The sequence below is a fragment of the Ranitomeya variabilis genome, chromosome 7, assembly GCF_051348905.1.
Source record: "Ranitomeya variabilis isolate aRanVar5 chromosome 7, aRanVar5.hap1, whole genome shotgun sequence".
NCBI lineage: Eukaryota > Metazoa > Chordata > Amphibia > Anura > Dendrobatidae > Ranitomeya > Ranitomeya variabilis.
In genome coordinates, this window is record NC_135238.1 from 126,160,389 (window position 1) to 126,172,867 (window position 12,479).

At 41.5% G+C, this 12,479-nt stretch overlaps 1 protein-coding gene across 2 annotated transcripts in view; it reads right to left on the reverse strand.

Moving 5' to 3' along the window:
* The window catches only part of LOC143786367 (carboxypeptidase O-like), a 302,348-nt gene that overhangs the window by 208,820 nt on the left and 81,049 nt on the right, over positions 1-12,479 (reverse strand). Inside the window, exons 3-4 of one of the 2 annotated variants that reach the window (XM_077275702.1) lie at positions 8,361-8,485; positions 5,839-5,950 (exon numbers count right to left, since the gene is read on the reverse strand). The exons of the other annotated variant lie outside the window; for it this stretch is intronic. Coding sequence (XP_077131817.1) covers positions 5,839-5,950; positions 8,361-8,485 — 237 coding nt within the window. The remainder of the gene's footprint in view (positions 1-5,838; positions 5,951-8,360; positions 8,486-12,479) is intronic. 2 annotated transcript variants of the gene reach the window in all.

Sequence of the window (12,479 nt, forward strand, 5' to 3'; positions counted from 1 at the left end):
TGCAGTGCCGGCAGCGCAGTACTAGTACGGCGCATGTCGCGAAGGGGTTAAAGTCACAGTACTTTTACAGGCAGGGTTGCAGAGTACACACATATGCTTTAAGGCACAGTACTCCCACAAGCAGGGGTGCAGAGTATACACAGAGGCTTTTTGGCACAGCACTCGCACATGCGAGGATGCAGAGTACATACAGAGGTTTTTTGACACTATACTCCCAGAGGTACAGGTGCAGCATATACACAGCAGCTTTTTGGCACAGTACTCCCACAGATATGGGTGCATAGTACACATAGTTGCTTCTTGGTACAGTACTCCCATAGATATGGGTGCTGAGAACACACAGCGGCTTTTTGGCACAGTACTCCAAATGAGACATGTACAGAATACACAAAGAGGCTTTTTTGCAGAGTGTGCAGTTAAATTCTGTCCCTCGCTGCAGCTACATCCTGATCATACAATAATCAGAGTAGAATAGCGGTAGCACTGATGATCCGACATTTATACAGGCCAGGTCATGTGGTGCGCCAGCCAATCATAGCCATACCAATACTTAAGCTGTTATGATCAGGAAGTGCCCACAGCCTAAAATCTTGAGGATTGGCTGCACAGCCTTTCAACAATCTGTATTAGGCATCCAAACCTAAATGGTTAGCTGGACATCCTTTTAAATATCTGTGTTTGGGTTCACTCATCCCTAATACTGACATATTCTATAGTGTACTAAACAGGATTTTGACTATATTCTAAAAAAAATACCTAATTTGACATGGATTTCTCCTATTTTCTAAAAATAATTGTCTTACTAGGTGTATTTTTATGCATTTAAATTAAACATTTACTTAAAAACATATTTTACAATATTTACATTTTCCAATGCAAAGGGTAATTTCAATATGGGAGCTCAGTTAAAGGCAGCATAAAGTGGTTTTAGAGCCCATGATTCCAGGCTAATGTGCTGATTACAGCATTTTCAGAACTGTATTAGTTATCTCTTTAGTCCTCATATATGAGCTGTAAGAAGCCCAGTTCTATCTCGGTTTACAGCTTTCTCCCTATATTGTACATCCGCAGATAGCTGCCAATGAGGGTTGATGGGCTAGTCATTTTTAATGAATATCAAGGACTTGACACTAGAGATGAGCGAACCTTTTAAGGTTCAGTTTGGTTAGGTTCAGAGAACTTCCCAATGTTCTCCGAAAGTTCGCCAAACAGTTTGCCGAATGTATCTGAACCCCACTAAACTCAATGGGAGGCAAAATCAAATGCATATACACCTTCATGTGGGCCCACAAGCTGCCAAAACAGCTCAAATTAAGGGCAGATCCCAGGAAAGTGGTATCAATTGACCCAGAATACAAATAGTATAATTGAGCAGCATGGATGCATGGGGCAGGGCTTAGACCAGCATTTCTAGCTGAAACATTGACCAGTAACATGTAATTGAGTGACAGGTGTAGACCTGGTGCTCTCAGAGCCCTGCCAAATTCAGGCAACACACATTAAGGAGACCAAATTGAAGTCCAAACATTTCCAAAAAGTTAGGGTCAGACACCATGAAAAGTGGAATCAATTGACCCAGAGTAGAAATTTTATAATGGCGCAGCAGTCAGGCATGGGCCATGCATGAGACAGGGTCTGGGCAAGCATTTACAGCTTTGAAATTAAGTTGAAATTAAGAGGTGGGTGAAGGACTTGTGTAGACCTGCTGTGTTGGGAGCCCTGGTACCTCAGGCAACAGCTCAAACTGCTTTTCTACTCAGCTATACTCAGGTGGCACATATATCAGCTATACTCAGGTGGCACATATATCAGCTACATAGACTACAATTGGTGAAAAAAACATTTAAGGATAGAAACAGAGGTTGTTGACTGAAAGTAAGTGCAGGCCTATCGATGTGGGAGCCATACTGCTAATGGCAACATGCATGAAGGAGACCAAACTTGGAGTCCAAGCATTTCCAAAAAGTTAGGGTGAGACAGCAGAAAAGTGGCATCAATTGACCCACTGTAGAAATTTTATAATGGCAATGGTGCAGCATGGATGGATGGGATGAGCCTGGCCCAGCATTTCTAGCTTACAAATTGATCAATAAGAGGTGGATGAGTGACAGGTGTAGGCATGGTGCTCTTAGACCTCTTCCACTACAGGCAACCCAACAGATGGAGACCCAACTTGGAGTCTCCACATTTTGTACAAGGCATACCCCTGTATAGCTGCCAAAGAAAGGTAGTCGACTAGCCCTTCCAGTATCAGAAGTTGTGAGTTGCCTTTGGATAGGATGATCCGGTGTTTGTTCAGTAGAGCTTTCAGTAACATTACCACCTACCCCACGTACACCTCGAACACAATGCTTATTTCCCCGCCCAGATCTGTCAATCACCTGTCACTAAATTAACAATCAGTATTTACAGTTAGGTCCATATATATTTGGACAGAGACAACATTTTTCTAGTTTTGGTTATAGACAATACCACAATGAATTTTAAACAAAACAATTCAGATGCAGTTGAAGTTCAGACTTTCAGCTTTCATTTGAGGGTATCCACATTAAAATCGGATGAAGGGTTTAAGAGTTTCAGCTCCTTAACATGTGCCACCCTGTTTTTAAAAGAACCAAAAGTAATTGGACAGATTCAATAATTTTAAATAAAATGTTCATTTCTAGTACTTGGTTGAAAACCCTTGGCTGGCAATGACTGCCTGAAGTCTTGAACTCATGGACATCACCAGACGCTGTGTTTCCTCCTTTTTGATGCTCTGTCAGGCCTTCACTGCGGTGGTTTTCAGTTGCTGTTTGTTTGTGGGCCTTTCTGCCTGAAGTTTAGTCTTTAACAAGTGAAATGCATGCTCAATTTGGTTGAGATCAGGTGACTGACTTGGCCATTCAAGAATATTCCACTTCTTTGATTTAATTAACTCCTGGGTTGCTTTGGCTTCATGTTTTGGGTCATTGTCTATCTGTAGGATGAAACGACGACCAATCAGTTTGGCTGCATTTGGCTGGATCTGAGCACACAGTGTGGCTCTGAATACCTCAGAATTCATTCGGCTGCTTCTGTCCTGTGTCACATCATCAATAAACACTAGTGACCCAGTGCCACTGGCAGCCATGCATGCCCAAGCCATCACACTGCCTCCGCCGTGTTTTACAGATGATGTGGTATGCTTTGGATCATGAGCTGTACCACGCCTTCGCCATACATTTCTCTTTCCATCATTCTGGTAGAGGTTGATCTTGGTTTCATCTGTCCAAAGAATGTTCTTCCAGAACTGTGCTGGCTTTTTTAGATGTTTTTTAGCAAATTCCAGTCTAGCCTTTTTATTCTTGATGCTTATGAGTGGCTTGCACCGTGCAGTGAACCCTCTGTATTTACTTTCATGCAGTCTTCTCTTTATGGTAGATTTGGATATTGATACGCCTACCTCCTGGAGAGTGTTGTTCACTTGGTTGGCTGTTGTGCAGGGGTTTCTCTTCACCATGGAGATTATTCTACGATCATCCACCACTGTTGTCTTCCGTGGACGTCCAGGTCTTTTTGCATTGATGAGTTCACCAGTGCTTTCTTTCTTTCTCAGGATGTACCAAACTGTAGATTTTGCCACTCCTAATATTGTAGCAATTTCTCGGCTTGTTTTTTTCTGTTTTCGCAGCTTAAGGATGGCTTGTTTCACTTGCATGGAGAGCTCCTTTGACCGCATGTTTACTTCACAGCAAAACCTTCCAAATGCAAGCACCACATCTCAAATCAACTCCAGGCCTTTTATCTGCTTAATTGAGAATGACATAACGAAGGGATTGCCCACACCTGTTCATGAAATAGCCTTGGAGTCAATTGTCCAATTACTTTTGGTCCCTTTAAAAACAGGGTCGCACATGTTAAGGAGCTGAAACTCCTAAACCCTTCATCCAATTTTATTGTGGATACCCTCAAATGAAAGCTGAAAGTCTGAACTTCAACTGCATTTGAATTGTTTTGTTTAAAATTCATTGTGGTAATGTCTATAACCAAAATTAGAAAAATCTTGTCTCTGTCCAAATATATATGGACCTAACTGTATTTGCTAAGACAGTGTGACTGGACCACAAAATTAGCACAATAGATGCATATGCTGATATGTGAACTGGTGGCTAGACCACACCCGCTAGACCACACATTTAGCACAAAGGATTTCAATGTTAAAATGTAGACTCATGGCGGGACAATAGAATTAGCACAAAATATGTGGTTGCTGAAATGTAGACCGGTGGCTGGACCACATAATTAGCACAACGATTTAGATGCTGAAGTGTGGACTGATGGCTGAAACACACAACTAGCACAAAGGATTTAAATGCTGAAATGTGGACGGGTGGCTGGATCACATAATTAGCACAAATGATTTAGATGCTAAAATGTGGACTGGTGGCTGGACCACATAATTAGCACAAAGGATTTATAGGCTGAACTGGCAAGTTGCGGGTGTACTACAGAATTAGCACTCCAGATTTATATGTTTGAGTATCTACTGTCCGTTGCAGTGACAAAATGGTGCTTTTAAATGGAGAGGGACATGTGACTTCGGCAGCCAATGACACAAGCCCTTGTGTCTGGACATTGTGTATGGTTTTTGCGACCTGATTGGCTGCCGGAATCTCCACACAATAAGTTAATTTAAAAAAAAAAAGAATAACAGTCCGCTGCTCTTCTGATCTATACAGACCCCTTCCTATCATAAAACATGTCCGCCCCATTTATCATACAGCACCAGTGTTCTAGGCAAAGTACTAACAAAAACATTAGTGGAAACTCAATCATTTACTGAACTTTGGTCAAATTTTGCCAATTTTGAGGAAAATGGTCTAGAATCTGAACACGAATCTGAGTGTGCAACGTTCGTGCCGAATTTGAGATTGGTGCACAGTTCACTTATCTCTTCTTGGCATCACACAACACATACATAAAATAAAGGAACCCACTGCTGACCATAGTAATCAGAGATTTTGTAAAAAAAAAAAAAAATCAACTCATTGATGGAATTAGAATTTCAATACTTTATATTGCCTTCAGATGGGGCAGTATACTCAAGGTGAATGATTTACATTAATCTTTTCATTTCTTGATTTTCTATTTTTAGTATTGATACCTTTTTTAGTCCTTTTTATAGAACCTTTTTTATGAAACACCGTGTGTGCTTTTCATAGCTCCGCAATTTTCTCTCTCTGGTTGTGGGTAATTTGTACACAGGGGGAGCTAAATGTGAAATGTACATTTTTATTTAGTGTCCTTGAGAGAAAAGTGTGTAAAAAAATCTTCGCTACAGGTGCTGACCTTAGTAGAATGTGTATGCTTAATATCGTGTAAAGGGTTAAAAAGAAAACATGCAAAGTCATAAACAACCATACAAAATAATAAAATAAAGCAGATGCTATGGAGCAATATGGAAGAATCTCATGATAGGACAAATATTTACTTGTGTTTTTTCTAGAACAAGTCTACCCCACTAAATTTTCAGGAAAAATACACCTTTGTACCGTGTTAGCCAGTAGATAGTAAAATATTACAATTTGTGTGTCTTCAGTGGTTGATGCCTTTTAATGGCTAACTGAAAAGATTGTAATAAAGCTTGCTATTTATTAACATCTTTTCAGTTAGCCATTAAAATGTATCAACCGCTGAAGACTCACAAATTTAAATGTTTTTCCATCAACGTTAGTGACATTGAACCCACCATGTTCTAAGTCCATCAGGGATTTGGATTAGTATGAAAGATTTGTTTCCCTTTTATCTGTTTTCAAAGCCTGGGTGCTTTGTATACTGTAAAAATTTGGCATGCTATTCAAAAAAGCCCCTTCTTACCTCATTCATTGGATGGTATTTTGTATAATCAAATGAAGTCAATGATCTCTTTTGTCTGTTTTCAACAACAAATTGCTCCCGTATAAGTTTTTGTACATCAGCTATTAGAACACTGAAAAAATAGGAAAAATATAGGAAATAGGAAAAATAAGATAACATGGTGAGATACTGGTATCTTAGTTTGATATTTTTGATTTCATAATACTTTTTTTCTTTAAATTTTGTAAGACTATTTGATTGATTTTTTTTTAACTGCAAAATCCACATTGCCCTATTGAATAATATGCTTGTAAATAAGGTTTGGGGCTGGGAAATGCAATAGTTTAAGTTTTCAAAGTTGGTAATCATAACTATAGAACAGCAAATCAATTTGACCTAAATCAAATTCATGTTTGATTTAAGGAAATTCACTGGACCTGTTGAAATTGCAAAAAATGCCCACCAACATTTTGCACAAAGCAGAGGATCGCATGAGCCATGGAAGGCTCACTTGATCTACAGTGTGGCCATATGAGATTCCTATAATGCCTTGCAGCTAACACATCACATGATATAGACCATGCAATCAGGGGGGTGCTTATCATAGCCTGTATAAAAGATGAAGCATGAAATGCAGCAGCCATTTTGTGGTGAATCTGGATAGTGAGATCTCATGGATTAGGAATAGAGATAAGAAGTTACATTTTAAATACACTAAATAAATATTACAGATAGTGTTTGGCAAGACAGAAGTTAAAACCAGCTGTTATCAGATTACCCAGAGCCATTTATGTTGAGTTCACTTTGACATAAGTAAGGGGGTGTGTTTCCATTAAAGGGAACCTATCACCCCGTTTTTTAAAGATTAGATAAAAATAGTGTGAAATAGGGGCAGAGCTGGGCTTTACATTAGTGCCTTTTTGGTGCCTTTACACCCCCGTTAGGCTGCCAAAATACCTTTGTGAAGTGGCCGTTTTGTCCTGTCACTCAAGTTGGTCAGGTCGGATGGGCGTGGTCACAGCGCTGTTTCTCCCCCAGATCAGGCTCATCATTACGTTGGTGGCGTAGTGGTGTGCGCATGTCCAAGGTCCCGAATCCTGCACAGGGGTGTGAAAATAGCAGCGATGTCCGTTATTCCATTGGTGGTCGGTGGGCGCGGCCATCTTGCTTTGGCTGCGCGTGCGCAGAAGCGGCGCTCTGCTGGCCGCGGCTTCAGGAAAATGGCCGCGGGCATCCGCGCGTGCGCAGATGGCTATCGCGGCGTCCATTTTCGTGAAGCCGCGGCCAGCAGAGCGCTGCTTCTGCGCACGCGCAACCAAAGCAAGATGGCCGCGCCCACCGACCACCAATGGAATAACGGACATCGCTGCTATTTTCACACCCCTGTGCAGGATTCGGGACCTTGGACATGCGCACACCACTACGCCACCAACGTAATGAAGAGCCTGATCTGGGGGAGAAACAGCGCTGTGACCACGCCCATCCGACCTGACCAACTTGAGTGACAGGACAAAACGGCCACTTCACAAAGGTATTTCGGCAGCCTAACGGGGGTGTAAAGGCACCAAAAAGGCACTAATGTAAAGCCCAGCTCTGCCCCTATTTCACACTATTTTTATCTAATCTTTAAAAAACGGGGTGATAGGTTCCCTTTAAAGAGTTTGAAAAGTATTCAATATAGTCCCAGTAGACTCCAGATTGTTACAAACATGTTTTCAGAGTAATTGGAGATATATTTTTGATTTGCAGTGAATCAATTCATAGCAAATCATCTTTTGGGGGGAAAAAAAATACAAATATCAAAAGATTCATTATTATAACCTATAATATTGTAATTAAATGTCCTGTTCATTCACACATTCTTTTAAGTCTACAGAAAAAGGACTAGTACTCCTAAAGAAAGCATATAGTAGCAGTATTGTCCTAGAAATATGCAGTGATTACACAAGCTGCTCTTATAGGACTGGAATATTACAAAGTTGATAAGGTGCACTAGAAAAAAATATTAAAATATCAATGAAACAAAGGCTGTACATATGGTAGAGAAAATGGCTAGTGGGAGGAAATACTGTGGTAGGGAGAGTACTATAACACTAAATTACAACTAAAATGAAAAAAAAAAGTTTAAAACCAAAAAAATATTAAAATGATGACTGCATCTGGAAATTGCCAAATTCATATTGACCCTGGGATTGGGAGTGGACTACTGTAATTCAGAGGTAGATGTGATAGGTAGTGGTACACTTAAAAATGCTAGAACAAATGGTTGATATGATAGTGCAGTAACCCATGAAATAAAAAGATCTATATCATTAATAAGAATGGGACAATTAGAATATTGTGTGTCCATGGTGGGACTAGTGCCTATGGGACCAAGAATACATGTCAAAGTTCATCGTAACTGAATGCAGCAGATTTACTGAAATGTTTTGGCTATGCAATAATATCAGATCTCATGTAATGCACTGGCCTTTCTACGTTCTCAAAAAAAAATAGCCTTTCATAGATTTCTTAAATTTGCTCTTATAAGATACATACTGTACCTAAAGGAAATATTTTTTTGATGTAGAATTTGTTTGGTCTCATACAAGCGTGATGATGGCACTCGCACATGCACTTCTCTGCCAGGGTCAATCTCCTCTACATAACCAGGTTTCCACATGTCAAGCTGAAGTGGAACAGAATGGAATGACATCACATTGACTCATGATAATTACAGGGAAGACATACAGAATACTATTGATCTTCTATAGAAAATATACACTACTCAAAAATATTAAAGAGACACTTAAGCATCACGGTTTAGCCTCAAGTCAATTAGATCCATTGTGAATCAATTTTAGCTGCTCTGGTAAAATGAAAGTGAAAAGCAATGCACTGGAGAGGCAACATCCACACAACCCCCAGAAAAGGATGGTTTTGCAGGTTGTGGCCATAGTCAATTACACTCTACCATTCCTGGCTCATTTTTCTCTGGAAGTGATAGATGCAGATTGTACAGAAAGTCCATCTACTCCAAGATGGCCATCTTTATGTGCTATTGCAAGATGGTATGCTTTGTCACTCAGCACAGTCTCAAGCGCATGGAGCAGACACCAGGACACAAGCTGTTAGAAGGGAATAACAGTGCAGGACAGTAAAAAGACATCAACCACTGACAGAGTCCTTCATAATAATCTCCAGTGTGCTATTGGTGTGCATGTCTCATACTAAATTGTAAGAACCAAACTCTGTGAGGGGTGGTATGAGCACCAAATAATTTAGTGGGACCTGTGTTTGATTGACATTCACCAGAGAACCAGTGGAGAAATCAACACGGTAGCAGCTGTGACCGGGCCCCACGGGCCAGGGGCCCACCAACACCAGCAGAAACATCAACTGGATGTGCGCCTGCAGATACATACCCAGCTGAATTGTATTGCACAGCACAGACCCATTGGGTCCATGGGCCGCAATACACTCTGCCAGCCAATCAGAGGCCAGCAGCTGATGTCAGCATGCACATGACTGGGGGTGCACATCTGTGACATCATGCGCTCCCGTCTCAAGGTGAAGTCAGCTGCTGGTTTCATAAAAGGATGCCTTACGGCGGGGGGAGCGGATGGGAGGTGAGTATTTATTTATTTTAAATCAGTGGCCATAGTACTATATGGATGACTATGGGATGTGCATTGTACTATATCCGTGACTATGGGCTGTGCATTATACAGTACTTTGGATGACTACGTGATGTGCATTACTGTTATTAAATTAAAATACAAAACCCGGCACTCAACTTAATGGTGTGAAGAAACAATAGATTTATTGCGTCCCAAATCCAACAAAACGTTTCGGTCTCGTAACGGGACCTTCATCAGTAACTGAAACAAGTGTATATGTACAATAAAACATTGGGAAAATACAACACATGTAAATAACAACAAAACCAAAGTATATACAACATATGCAAAGCACATGATTATGGCAGTTTATAGTAGTGCATAGGATCTGTGTGTCTGGAAGAGTGACCTATAGCATGGCACAGTGGTGATCCAGTGATAAAGAAGTACATACCGTAATTTGGGATAATATCAGAGGAAGGTGACTATATGACCTGTCTGGGAGTAGATGAGGACCAAAGTAAGTGGATATCACAAAAAGTATCCCACAGGGGGGTAAGAACATGTACTGGTACCTACCAGGAAAGTGAGTCGATATAGCACGGACTCCCCAATAATGGGAGAAAGATATTAAGCCTAGACAAGGTGAGAAAGGGGAAAAAATGAGAAAGGAAACTCATTGTACTGACCTTAAAAAGTCGGTCTGAAGTGGAGGAAGGTATACATAATTACCTGTATGTGGGCTTATCGTCGCGGCGTCCACCGCTGTATGTGGTGTGAAGGGGAGGGCTAAGGGGCTCTATTTATAGCAGCTACGCCAGGAGGGCGTGGAATAGGAGACTGTAGGAGCGCAATACCGCTCTGCATGCGAGTGGGGATGGGCGGAAATGACGAACCGGAAGTACCCGGTCACATGAATGGTGGCTTGGAATCGCCATCTTGGAGGTGGAGGGGTAGTGTTAGATGTTGTATTGCGCATATGCGCAAGTATAGGAGCCGATTGCTTATATTGAGAAGGGGGCCCAAGGTCTCTGTTTGTGATAAATGCGCCAGGGGAGACATAGAGGAAGGGGGCTGAAATGTCACAATACCGCTCTGAGAGTGGGCAAAGAGGGGCGGAAGTGACATACCGGAAGTAGCCAGTATCATAGGTGGTTATCAGTAATCGCCATATTGGAGGTGGAGAAGTGGTGATAAGCATACTACTGCGCATGTCAATAGGCGCAAGTGTGTATGCTGGATACATAGACTGAGAGCACATATACAGTTTGACCATGGTATATTAGACTATAGTGATACTATAGTATGGATAGATGTAATGTGTACAAGGGAAACCCTATATGTTAAAAAAGAGAGGAATAATGTATATGCTAACCAGACAAGGACATCCCGAGGGAAAATGGTAAAAAGATTGCCCCATATGAGTAGATAAGGTGCGCATAACAATGAAAAAGAGCCCCAGACAGGTCGGTGACACATGGTATGATAGATGTGAATGATTTTATTATTATATCAACAGAATATAGCAATTAGTGCTGTGATATATAAGTATTGAACAGATGGAGTTAGGTATAACAAAAAACGGAGGGACGTGACGATCCAGAGCGAAGTGATGGCAAGTGAATGGAACAGTGCCCGTGATCCATAGTAGTGGTAATTTCAATAGAGGCGGCTCTGAAGGGACAAAGAAGAGCAAATTAATAACAATGCATGTTAATGAAGACATCACTTATACAAATGCCATGAGCTCATAATCACGGTTCAGGCCTCTGGGAGAGAGGGTTTCCAGTGTATGTATCCAGTAGGCCTCTTTCTTTTTAAGTAGAGTGACTCTGTCTCCACCTCGTCTAGGAGGTGGTACGTGGTCTATGACTTGGTATTTTAGTTGTGAAACAGTATGTCCCTGCGTATGGAAATGGTATGGAATAGGGAGGAGTAGGTTATTGGTGCGGATAGTACTCTTGTGCTTCGAGATCCTATCTCTAACCGATTGTGTAGTTTCACCAATGTAGAGTAGTCCACACGGGCACTTGATGAGATATATGACGTAGGACGACTCACAGGTGAAAAAATGCCTAATGTGGAATGTTTTACCAGATCTGGGATGTTGAAAGCTGTTACCTTTTTGAATGTTGTTGCATTGTGCGCAATGTAGGCATGGGTAGGTGCCGGTTTTTGGTCGTGAGAGGAAGGTCTGTCTATGTGGATGTTTAGACCCAATATCGGCTCTAACCAGGTTGTCTCTCAGGTTCGGAGGTCTCCTAAAGCATGGTAGAAAGGGTTCTCTGAACTCTGGTATGTCAGGATGGGCTGTGGACAGGAGATGCCAGTGTCTCCTGATGGTTTTATGGAGAATGAAAGAAAACGGGTGGTATGAATGGACAAAGGGGATACGTTTGTCAGGGGTCCTCCTAGCCGGTCGAGGAGGGGGATTTTTTGATTCTGTCAAGAGGGTGGGGGGATAGCCCCTACTCCGAAATTTAGTAGTCATGTCTTGTGTCATGGTCTCCATGGCCAGAGAACTAGCATAAGCCTCAATAGGAACAAGCTCTTGGAAGATGTAACTATACTGACCATGAACTAAACCTACCGCATCATCTAGAAGTAGCCAGGTAGCATGTCCTACTTTTTATCCCTATATGCCCAGCGCCGGCCGGAGAACTAAATAATGCTAGCAGAGGGAAATATAAGACCTGACTCACCTCTAGAGAAATGCCCAAAAAGGAGACAGAGGCCCCCCACATATATTGGCGGTGATATGAGATGAAACAACAAACGCAGCAGGAAAATAGTTTTAGCAAATTTGAGGTCCGCTTTCTAGATAGCAGAAGACAGAAAGCATACTTTCATGGTCAGTAAAAAACCCTAACAAAACACATCCAGAAATTACTTTAGGACTCTGGCATTAACTCATAATACCAGAGTGGCAATTCCTGATCAACAAGAGCTTTCCAGACACAGTAACGAAACTGCAGCTGTGAACTGGAACCAAAATACAAAAACAAAACATGGACGAATGTCCAACTTATCTAGTAGATGTCTGGGAGCAGGAACAAGCACAGA